Source organism: Pinus tabuliformis, chromosome 1_1 (genome assembly GCF_031772625.1).
Source record: "Pinus tabuliformis cultivar Carrire ecotype Pingquan chromosome 1_1, CPIR1, whole genome shotgun sequence".
In the NCBI taxonomy this organism is placed as follows: Eukaryota; Viridiplantae; Streptophyta; class Pinopsida; order Pinales; family Pinaceae; genus Pinus; species Pinus tabuliformis.
In genome coordinates, this window is record NC_142297.1 from 645400535 (window position 1) to 645413693 (window position 13159).

The 13159-nt window shown below is 38.3% G+C and overlaps 1 protein-coding gene across 1 annotated transcript; it reads right to left on the reverse strand.

Moving 5' to 3' along the window:
- Positions 1 to 1121: 1121 nt before the first annotated feature.
- LOC149215013 (uncharacterized) lies at positions 1122 to 2051 on the reverse strand. Its single transcript, XM_089389591.1, has one exon. It carries the CDS (start codon positions 2049 to 2051, stop codon positions 1122 to 1124), a length of 930 nt encoding a protein of 309 aa, XP_089245717.1.
- Positions 2052 to 13159: the final 11108 nt, after the last annotated feature.

Genomic DNA, 13159 nt, shown 5'->3' on the forward strand with positions numbered 1-13159 from the left:
TCCTTGAGCCAGGTAGAACTGAATTTGAAAGGACCCTTTGGCCTGTCTCTTCCACATCCCATTTCCATATAAATAGGAAAGTGATCTGAGAGCCCTCCTGTCCCAACCCATTGCCTAATATTGATTCCCATATCCATAACCTGCTCCTTGACAAGAAATCTGTCCAGCCTCCTTGCAAGTCCATTATCTCCTACCCTATTATTCCTCCAAGTGGCCTGTAATTTTGCAACAAGAATGTCTATCAGATGGTGTAGTTCCAATATGGATGAGAAGTAGTATGAGAGTGAGTCCCTTTGTGCTCGTTGACCCCAAGATTCAGCATGACCTATAGAAAAATTTAGATCCCCTCCAACTATCAGGTTATCAGCCGAAAATAGTTCTGAATCAAGAAGGTGATCCCAGAATACAGGGCGATTCAGGCAAGGCCCATAAATATTGATAACTCTGAAGGGGATCCCCATCTTAGCAGAGTGAACATCAACCCCAATAAAACCCTGTCCTCCCCAACAGCTAATTTCTTTGATAGTTCGAGTATTTAAACCCAAATCCAGACCTCCAGAGCGACCGTGTGCATCCATTCCTGAAAATCTCCAACCTGGCAGATATTGTTCAAGGGTTCGAACTATATCACTAGATTGACCCAAGGTCTCCTAGAGGAATATGACATCCAAAGAGTCGGCAGAGAGTAACCGACGAAGTGCTAGTTTTTTGCCGGGTCTAGCAAGCCCTCTGCAATTGAAGGATAGAATCTTCATGGAGGGGGTTTAGATGGGGTTGTTCTTGCTCTAAGAACCCCAATGATAGTAGATTGCTTGCCTAAAGCAATATCTACATCATCTTGTGCTTGTGAGATTTTGAGTTCAAAAGGATGGCCTCGAGAGGATTTTGCAGGGGGTGAGGGGTGGAGAATATCCAGTCCAACCTAGTCTTGTGCTGAATGCCTCGATCGAGAGCGGGTATTGTATCTTGGGACCAAGGTTACTATCAAGGAAGTCGAGGGCAGCAGAGGAGGGGTGAAAAGTAGCGCGAGGGGAGTGGGGGGAAGGAGGTGAGGGGGGGAGCGATGGCATAAAAACTAGGAACAGGGGACTCCATGGGGATATCAGTACCCAGACTCAATACTAATATTCAGATATTGAATTATGAATATCAGAAAAGCATTGTGTGTTGGGTAAGTGAAAGGAGTTCATACCCAAAGTATTGGAATCACCCGAGCCCATCACAACAATGCCAAGAACTGGTGGAGGAGGACGGTGAGGTGGCTGACCACGCTTCCTCGGAGTGTTCTGAGCTAGTTCCGCAGATCGCAAACCAGGGCTCGATAATGTGCCTGTTCCCCCAGAGTGTGGAGTAGAAATCCTATGAAAATCCTCAGAGGCACAAGGCAGTTCCTCTCTAGCTGGGTCTCCATGTGACAAAGCATCCTGATCCTGTGATACCTGGGGAAAATTTCTCGCTGACTTCCTGCTATTCCACTTGTTTAGAGGGCAATCTTTGAAAAGGTGCCCCACCTTGTGGCAGCGCCTACATCTGAAAGGTACCCCCTCATAGTCCAGCATTTGCCTCCTCGCCGCATCCCTCCACTGAATGTTGATATACTCTGGAAGCCCTCCCGAGAGGTCCATGTGTACTAATATTCTGGCATAAGCCATTCTTCCTGTCGAGATAAAAGATTCATCATGTGTAAGATACGAACCCATGGCGTCCCCAATCTGTCTGAATATCTGCTCTGTCCAGAAGTGACAGGGAAGACCTGGGAGTCGTACCCAAACCAGTCCAGCCCCCGCCTTTTCAGTCTCTGGATCAAACATCGGAGTCCACCTTCGAAGGAGGATTGGTGCTTGATCAATGTGCCATATTGTAGAGAGGACCCAATTGGTGTGGGCAAGGCTTTTGAAACGCAGGGCAAACCAACCCCTCACAAAGGTTTGTACTCGAGGGGGTTCCGACAGATGGTGTCCCCAGACCTCCATCGTCCACTTCTGAAGCCGCTCCACGCTGTAATGTCTGCCTCTAACACGCCCAACCAGAACCTTTTTTGCCGAGTCCATTGCCTCACTGAAAGGAGTGTCTTCGGCCAATTTTAAGAAGATTTCATTGCTGCTCAGAGGGAGGCACTTTTTTCTTTTTGAAATCCCTGTTTGTTTGTTGTTCAAGTCTGCCGCCACCCTATCCTCCAGACCATCTTCCCTGCCAATGGTCCTTTTGCCTTTAGATTGTCGAAATACCCTAAGATAATGTCTATTCCCATGAAGTTGCCCTGTGGAGGGTTCCCCGAGTCTTATGGAGCAGAAAGGACTGGCGCCCTGCTATCTGGTGCAAGAGAAAAACCCTTCCAAGGGTTTATCCAACTCAATCCCCGCAAGATATGAACCGAAACCCAGCCCTAGGGTCCGTGTGTCTGGCGCTTGCCTGCAATAGACCTCCGATAAGCGTTCCCTTAGAGGTTGAGGGCCTATGTATTCCCGAATGGCCATTGCTTCTGGAGCAATCGAGATAGAGGGTATATGCTGCCAAGAGAGTGAAGGTAGGGCATCGACCTCTGTAGCAAGTTCGTGCTAAAATGTTAAATAATCATCTACTGTTGTCCCGGTCTGAGGCCATATCAGCAGATGTTCCGAAGAACCCACGGAAAAAATGTCTTTGTCCTCCATAACTGTCAAGAAACCGAGTTGATAGCTTCCTGCAGGTATGTCGGTGGGGGACCAAAAATCATCTAGGGGAAAACAAATGAACTCGACTGTCCAAAACCGAAAATAGCTAAAGAATAACTTGAGCAAGCCGCGAATGAACCTTAAACTGTGACGAATTCTTCCTCCTGTTGTTCTCAGGTCCTAGCAATAGGTTCAGTCCCCGGGCTCGATGCCGTAACCCCAATCGTCTGTGTCCGCAATTTTCTCCTCTAGGAGAATTCAACCATTTCCACATTCATTTCATGAAGTTGTGTCAACATCAATTTCTATGTTTTATGTGTTATGCTCTCACATAGTTTATTTTTTGTTCTTAGAATTCGTATTTACGTAATTTATGTACGGGATTAAAACCTACAGTGGCAAAAATTCTATGCCATGAATTTATTATCAAAATAAATATATACCTCAACCATGATCCAAGTTTCCTAATTTAGAAGGTATAAAAGGAACTAGAGCTAAACTAAGTTTTGAAGATATAAAATTTGAGTTTAAAAATCTAGTGATTCTCCAATTAGAATCACCTTTTGAAACTATGCTTGAATATCCTTTTTTCATTTCATGGCATGAGGTTGTCACTTTTAGGCATGTTGAGAATTTTCTCATGAGACTGGATATAATTTTCCTTTATTGAAATGATTTCTTAGAATCTCTAAAGCTTGTAGAAAGGTCATCCAAACTAAACATTCTCAATATACTACCACCTATTGAATCTTAATCTAGAGCATGCTTTTCCTTTGCAATAACACTTACACAATTGTTTATTCACTTACAATTTAATTGTGGTGACTTAGATCTATGTGGCACAATATATATAGAGGAGTTACATGTTATTAGAGAGATGTGGATTTGTTAGAGTGTACTAATAATTGTTTTGTGGTCTTTTGACCAATTTATTCTTCAACAACTCACGATATTTTTAAAAGGTTTTTCCCCACAGGTATCATCAGATTTGTTTTTCTTTCACTTTGTAATATATAATAGAGGTGAAGGAGGTTTTATTGAGTGTGCAAGAGTGTAATTCAATGAGCTCTAATGCTTATGTGGGGATGTAGCTTTATATGATTGAGTACTTTACCTAGAGCATAAAGGATATGCTTTTGTGGATGTTTCCCTACAATGAGGTGTTACCACATAAATTCCTTTATCCCTCTGTTTTCTTACTTGTTTGGTTTACTACATTTTTCGATGCTTTCGTAAGAGATTATACCATATAGATATTTGTTATGTGTTTATGCATATTTATCAAATATAACAAATTTGACATTCTCTTTTTTCGTGCCTATAAATATAGTTTGGATTTAATTTTGGAGATTACTGTGCCCCTCTACTTGTGCATGGTTTCATTCTCATTATCAAAGCATATAATACCAATTTGGCCCTTATATATACCTACACCAAGTTGGGGTTCCATTGTGTATGTTATGGGTACGTTCGATATCAATGCTATTAATATTATGCTCATTCTTATTAACTTCCCTTACGTAGTGAAATGACCAATTCCAATCACCATTTTATTTATTGCAGAATTTATTTTCACTTCTCCCTATAGGGCACATGATATATTAATTTTGATGCCAGTACTTCCCCTCTAGTCTTCAAAGAGATTATTTGAGATGTTGGGGTAATATTACATCCTAACCTACCTCTATCCATGAATTATATTCCATGTTCTTTGAATAATTGATTGACATTGACTATAGAACACTACCACCGTCTCTATATCTCATCATAAATGGTATAAGTGGACTTAACTTATTTCCATTTTATATCTCTTGATCTTGGTGTTTTTAGATTCCCAACCCACTACAAGAGTAGATATCTTATGTTCATGGAATTGTTCATGAGATTAGAGATTAGTGGAAATATTTTCAACCTCATACACATACAGGCCCTTTCCCCCATTTTGATATTATCCTCTAATCTACCCTTGAACAATAATCGACCTGATGCCTCTATATTTCCTCAATAATTACCATGAAATGTTCTTTCCTATACGCATGCTACTAACCCTTATATAGCCCTCTTTGTTTCCCATGATATCAAACATATTGTTGATATACTACTTTTTGAATATGGAACATGTCATATAATGCAAACTGAATGTTATAAATATAATTCCTTTGAACATGTCATGTAGATCCTCTATGCATTTCCACTTGACTAATTAACTTGAATATTTTGTTGATTTTATGATTTTTATGTGTCCTTAAACTAATTTATAGAAATAAAGAATAAGTAAAAAAAGAAAGAGAATGCTACTACAAGAATGAACTAGTTGAAAATAAACTATGTTTTAGAGCTAAGGTGACAAAGTCAAGGAAAGGCATATTATCAAGGGACACTCAAGGATCAAATTTCAAGAAAGGCATCAAAGAAAATATTGAAGATCATCTTGGAATCAAGATCTACAAAGAAGTGTCAAAACCTTAGATCGAAGAAGAAAGTCTACACTAACAAGAAGTTTTGGAATATGTAGGTTTTAACTCTATACAAATTTACCTGCATACGAATTCTAAAAAATAAAAAAAGATAAACAATTGCGAGAGCATAAAACATAAAATAGATATACAGAAATTTCCCCTGGATCCCAAAATTGGGACTACCAGATTGATTTTTCATTATATTTCTTTCAATGTTACTATATATATATATATATATATATATATGTCGAAGCATTCATAAACCCCAATACATTAATCCTGGATTAGAACGTAACTGTAGTTCCCTTTACTGGATCTACAAAATACCATTGGCAGAAAACCACGATGCCCCAAACCATGTGCAAAAGCCATGCACAAAACCATATGTAGGTCCACCTACCTAATATAGGGTCCAAAAATAATTTTTGGGGGTGCTGCCCTAGAACCCGTGCAGGGGAGCGATCAGCCCCCGCTATGCCCGACGCAACGAAGGGATAGATGGCCAACCCCCTCTAAACCCCTGACTTCACGCATGGGACTAGTCATGGAGATAATATAACACAAACCCAACTTTCTCCCACTTGTTGTTTTATTTCCACGGGGGGGCTCAATAGAGCTTAGTCATTGGTCCATCGCTGTAACACCCAGTGTTTCTCTACACCAAGGAAACTCCTCAGTGCTCATAGACTTCATCAATGTATCTATAGTATTCTTCAAAGTGTCTACCTTTACCAACAACATATTTTTATCCTTAACCATATCCGTCACAAAGTCGTACTGAACATCAATTTGCTTTGTCTTTGAATTATAAGCAGGGTTCATCGCCAAGAAAATTTCACATTGGCTATCACAGTCTATCCTTATAACTCATTTTACTAACCCCATACTTGAACACAATCTCTGCAACCAAAATTCTTCCTTGCTTGCATGAGTGATTGCCATGTATTCTACCTCTGTAGTTGAAAGTGCCACTATAGGTTGTCTCTTAGTCATCCAACTGACTCCAACTCCAAATAGGTTAAACACATACCCACTTGTAGATCTTCTTTGATCCAGATCTCCAGCCCAGTCTACATCAACAAAGAAATGTTTGTCCAAAACTCTGTCCAGTCATGGTCTTCCTTGGTAGCACATACCATAATCACTAGTGCCATGCAAATACCTAAAAACCCGATTCATTGTTTTCCAATGCTCCTTCCCCAGTTTTGACATAAACTTTCTTAATACTCTCATTTGCATGTGAAATGTCTAGTCTAGTACAAACCATTTCATACATCGGGCTACCGACTGCACTTGCATATGGAACATAGGACATGTCCTCTTCCTCTTTTTGTGTCTTGGGAGACTATTCGAAACTTTACACCTACAAGAATAAGAACCTTCAATGGTTTACTATCCTACATATTAAACCTCTGCAATATTGTCTCGACATACTTCCTCTAGTTTAACCAGAGCTTCCTCTTTGCCCGATCTCGTTTAATTTCCATGCCTAAAATATATTTTGCAGCACCAAGATATTTCATGTCGAATTTGGAGGAAAATTGGGTCTTCAATTCATAGATAATTTCTTTGTTATTTCCAATAAGAAACATATCATCCACATACAAGACCAAATAAATAACACGGTCACCAATTAATTTAAAATACACACAGTGATCTGCTTTGCTTCTGGTGAAGCCAAGTCCCTGTATATATGTATCAAATTTTTGATACCACATCCTTGGTGATTGTTTTAACCCATACAAAGACTTTTTTAGCCTGCATACTAGTTCTTTCTTACCCTTCACTGCAAAGCCTTCAGGTTGCTTCATGTAGATCTCTTCTTTCCCTGTGAACAAATGGTGTCTTCACATCCATTTGTTCTACCTCAAAATAAAAAGTAGCAGCAACAGATAAAAGCAATCTAATAGAAGCTACCTTGGCAACAGGAGAAAACATATCATCAAAATCAACTCCCAACACCTGAGAATAATCTTTTGCTACCAAGCGAGATTTGTATTTCTCCACCTTGCCTTCTACATTCATCTTCTTCTTAAACACCCATTTGTTTCCAATGGGTTTCCTTCCAGCTGGCAAGTCCACCAAATCCAAAGCCTCATTTTTGTCCAAATATGCCATTTCATCTACCATGGCCTCTTTCTATAGTTTTCCATCCTATGAATCTACTACCTCCCTGACAGTTATGGGATCATCATCAATAATAGTAAAGTAAAATTTGAACAGAAATAAGATGGACTATACCTTTCTGGCTTCCTTCTTTCTTGAATTAACCTTCTCACAACTAGAGTTTGTGGTTCTTCATCTTCTGATTTCTCTTCTATTGTAGAGTTTGCTTCTTCCTCCTTTAACTCAAACTCTATCTTCTCCGGTTCCTTTGGTAGGACTTCATGCTTAATAACATCTTTCACCTCTCTAAATACCACATCTCAGTTATACAAAACCTTCCTTGTTTCTGGGTTCCAAATCTTATAACCTTTTAAACCATCCTTATAGCCAATAAAGATGCACCTTTCAGATTTACTATCCAACTTGGTTTTTTTCTCCTTTGGAACATGTACACATACATCATAGTTAAATACCCTCAGATGTGAAAGAGAGAGCTTCTTACCAGTCCATACCTCTTGTGGAGACTTATCCTCCAACGCTAATGAAGGTGATCTATTAACCAGACAACATGTAGTCTCCACCGCCTCTGCCTAGAATTTATGTCTTAACCCGACACCACTGAGCATGTTTCTTGCCTTTTCCATGAACTCCATGTTCATTCTTTCTACAACTTCATTTTTCTGAGGTGTGTATGGAGTAGTATTATACTGTGCTATGCCACACTTCTTACAAAACTCTTCAAATTCCTTCTTGCAGAACTCTCCACTATTATCTGTCCTCAACACCTTTATCTTCTTCTTTGTTTGTTTTTCCACCAGAGCCTTAAATTCATTAAACATGTCAAAGAATTCATATTTCTTCTTGAGGAAATATATCCATGTATTCCTTGAGAAGTCATCACTGTGATGGAACCGACATAGGTCCAAACACATCACTGTGCATAAGCTCTAATATATGTTTCACCCTCTTAGCACCCGAGGGGAAACACACTTGATTTTGCGTCCCATATGCAAAATGTTTAGAGAAATTGAAATCCAGAGAATAATTATACATACCTTCTACCATACCATTACCATGAAGTATTTGAAGGCCCTTCTCTCTAATATGTCCAAGCCTTTGATGTCATAGCATGGTCTTTTCTCCAGAGACCGCTATATTTTCTGTTCCACTTTCACGAACTATAGAACTGTTGCACCCATCAATAACAATGCTTCCCATAAGCATGTACAGAGTTCCAATATGAACTCCCCACTTCAATACCAATCCTCCCTAAACCATCTTGCAGGTATATTTCTCGAACATTGGTTTTACACCTACATCATCCATCTTGCTTACAAAAATCAGATTTTTGGCCAATGCAGGAATACGCATAACACCCGAAAGTGTTATAATCCTTCCACCTTGTAACTTCAGCTTGACTTTTCTATGACTGATGATTCTAGCCTTCCTATCATCCCATAAGAAGACATCACCACCATCATATTTCTCATACTCGCAGAACCACTCCCTGTGAGAAGTGAAGTGAAAGGATGCACCTGAGTCAATCAACCATACCTCATGATCAACATGTGTCCTTGAATGATCCAGGTGGCTCTAGAGACACACAGAGGACAAATAGGGCTTATGAAAGCTCAAAAATCAAAGTGATCAGAATGCTTTCAAACCAAACCAGAGCTTATATCTTGTCATCTTGATCACAACGGTGCGAATAGTTCGTCAATCCGGGCTTGTATGAGGGAGAACGAGCCATTCAAATTTTGGTTGTGGGCCATGTTTAAGTGTCCTACAATTTGACCGACCCTGGGGCATGAAACCTAGGTCCCGAAAGTGGGTGAATTTGTTGGATCGTTAATTTGTTTAATATCCCCTATATTAGACAAATTCAAAAAAATGTGCTTGTTATCTATATATATATATATATATATATATATATATATATATATATATATATATATATATATATATATATATATATATATATATATATATATATATATATATATATATATACATATATATATATATATATATATATATATATATATATATATATATATATATATATATATATATATATATATATATATATATATATATATATATATACATATATATATATACATATATATATATGCATATATATATATATATGTATGTATATATATATATATATGCATATATATATATATATATATACATATATATATATATATATATATATATATATACATATATATACATATATACATATATATATACATATATATATACATATATATAGATAACAAGCACATTCATATATATATATATATATATGGGGTGGTAGGCCACCAGTCCTGCCACCCCCCAACAACCAACATATAACAAAATTTTAAATCAAAAATGGCCGACGGGCCATGCCCCGCTCGCCCTAACTCCACCGCACACCACATATAAACAATTATATAATTGGGTGGTGGGCGGGCCACCTCCGGTGGACCTAGCCCACGCCCCCCCATACCACTTGATGTATAAATGGAGGTCGGAGGGTATTGAACCTGTGCCAGCCCACTACCATGCGGCGGCCCCATTCCAGCCAAACAACACACCATTAATACCACCACACAAATGGTAAAGAACAAACCATTGCCAAATTAATACATGCACCCATTTAATGTTTAGATGACGCATGTATTGCAGAAAGTGAGCCACCAGACCAATAGACTCGCCTCCCCTTAAATAACATGCAACAATTTTATAACAAAAATAGGAGGGTGGGATTTCATCCCCTGACGCCTCCTCAACCACTTTCTTGACTTTACCAACACGCCAACAGCCCGAGGTTGGTAATTCTGCCTGGGATATTTTATATAAACTCACTTTCTTAGTGTGCGGAGGCTAAGGAGAGAGTGGCATGGAGTTCGAGGCGTATTTTTTAATTGATTTTGCAGGTGGAACCATGATCCTTGAAAAACACAGGCAGAACCACGATTGAGCCAAATTTTCAAGAGGGAGATATTTTGCCAGTGTTCAAATTGCACAAACTTTATGTCTATCCTACACCTCTCAACAACACGAACTTGATGGCGTAGTCAACATTTTGATCTAAGCAACAGATCTTGAGATGACCTAGGGGAGGAATCTTTGAGGAATCTAGAGGGAATCTAAAAGATTCCTTAAGCCCCAGATGCTCACTTTATTTTTGTTTTTGTTCTGGGATCTTCCTCATACAAACAATGCATCTCTATTATAGCCCTCCACATTTTTTCATCTCATCTCCTTCGACAACAAGGATGAGAATATTTCATCCAATTGCAACGTAGTTGTATTGCTACCTATTGCAACAACCAGTCTATCCCATGAATATGTTAGAGAACACAGCAAACTGATGCACTTATCTTCATCTAATATTTTAATATCAACAGATAACAACTGACTTACCATATTATTAAAGGCGTTTAGATGCTCTGTCAACGAGTCTTCATCCTTCATCCTCAAGTTATACATATTTTTCCGTAGGAACAGTTTATTCACCAGAGACTTAGATTGGTACAAAGTCCCTAACTTGTCCCAAAAATCTTTCAACAAAACTTCCCATGATACATTCAACAATATTGAATCTGAGATACACAATTGTATTGTGCTCTTTTATTTATGATCCAACTTCTTCCAGTCTTCATCGGACATTGTCATTGGTTTAGCACCTGTGTCTACCGCGATGCACTGATATTTATCCACCAACAGATCCTCCATCTTGAGTTTCCACAACTCAAAACTCTGACCATTAAATTTCTTAATATTTACCTTTCCACTGCTCATCATCTTCTTTCACCACAAGAATCGATCTCACAGATCTCCCACTAAACATGGTCTACCACTGGCCCGAGCAAAAACCCCTCAGTGGCAAAGGCGTCTCCTTGAAGCTGAAACAACTTTGATACCAAATGTAGGTGTTAACCCTGTACATAAATTACCTGCATATGAGTTCTAAAAAAAACATAAAATAAACAATGGCAAGAGAATAACATAAAACATATATACAAAGATTTTCCCCTGAATACCAAAACTGAGACTACCAGATTTATTTTGAATTATATTCCTTTCAATGTTACATATACATACATACATACATACATACATACATACATATATATATATATATATATATATATATATATATATATATATATGTCGAAGCATTCATAAATCCAAATCCATTAACCCTGTATTAGAACACAATTGTACTTCCCTTGACCGGATCTACAAAATAGCATGGGCAGAAAACCATCATGCACAAAACCATGTGTGAAACACATGCAAAAAACCATAGGTAGGTCTGCCCACCTAATATACGGTCCAAAAAAAATTCCAGAGGCGTTGTCCCAAACCCCATGCAAGGGGGCTACTTCCCCCTTGCAAACCCCCTGACAGGGGACACTACCGCCCCCACTACGCCTGACACAACGAAGACATGGATAGCTACCCCCCTCTAATCCCCCAACTTCACATGTGGGCCTAGTCATGGAAATAATATAACACACACCCGACATAATCCTTAAGTAATCTCAAGAGACCACAAAGACCCTACTCAAGTTGAAGGACGTATACATCAAGTTTCTTTCTAGAGAAGCAAGATCAAGGACATTGTCATCATCTTCAGAAGTTCTAAGGAAGTTTCCTCTCGTTGAAGCAAGGGCCTTACCATTATAAAATAATATCCAAGAAGCATCAAGAATTCATCATTAATCATCATCAACAAGGGAATCTCCACCAAAGGATCTAAAGTGATCTTTGTCTTTGTGAAGTCAACGATCACTCTTGAAGATATCTATCCTCATCAATGATAAGTTCTATATCATCTATATTATCATCAAATTGAAGGAAGCATCAAGTGGAAGAAGAATCTTAGAAATTAAGTATATTTATGTATGAATCAATCAAAATGTCTTTTTACAAGTAAAGCAACAAATTGGTTGGGGCTTCAAACTATCTTGCATGGAAGAAGAGGACAAATCTGAATCTCATTAAAAATGAGGTTATGGATCCTGTCAAAGGATCTATCACCAAACCAACGAGAGAATATTCTCAAGCACTTTCAAATTTTATGAAAGTGGAAGTGAGGGCTCAATGGATTCTCATATAATCCATCAAGGATCCCCTCATTCCACATATATCTAAACTCAACACCTTAAAGGAAATATGAGACAAATTGGTAGAGTTGTTTTCCGTATGCATTGCAGGAGAAGTTATCTCTCTAAGGAAATAAACCTACAAGCTAAATATATCGAATAGCGTCATACTTTATGAGGATCTTTGAGATAAGGGATAAACTTCAAGATCTAGGAGAACTAAATTCTGCAATAGAGATGACCATTGTAGTACTAAGTGCACTACCAGAGGAATGGGGTAACTTTACTTCAAGCATCTATGGGAAGAAAGAAGTTACTCCATTCCAGGATCTATGGTAATTATGTAAGATTGAAGAAACTTGGTTGAAGGCTAAAATTGATGTGGGATCTAGTGGGAAAAATCAAGCATATGCTACTATGACAAAGCGAAGAGGAAAGTCTGCAAAATTTGGCTCTCAGAATAAGAAAAGGAACATGGCTAATATTCAATGCTATGTTTGTCAAGGATATGGGAATTAAAATAGATATTGTCCTAAGCTCAAGAAGGACAATAACAAAATAGGTAGATAAGAAGCACATATTACCAAAGAAAATGAAATTGAAAAGAAGAAGTTCAAGAAAGAGGATGTAGGAGATCTCTACTATGATTGAGATAATCTTCCTCACCTAGTTCTTTTCAAGTTCCTATTTTCAAGATATGGCTATGATAGGATGCATAATGGAATCATAAAAACATTAAAATAAGGAGCTCGTGACATCATCATAGAGAAGCATGAAAGATCGTTGAAGTCTATGGCAGCCACCCATGGGAAGATATAGCTCTTGGAAAACT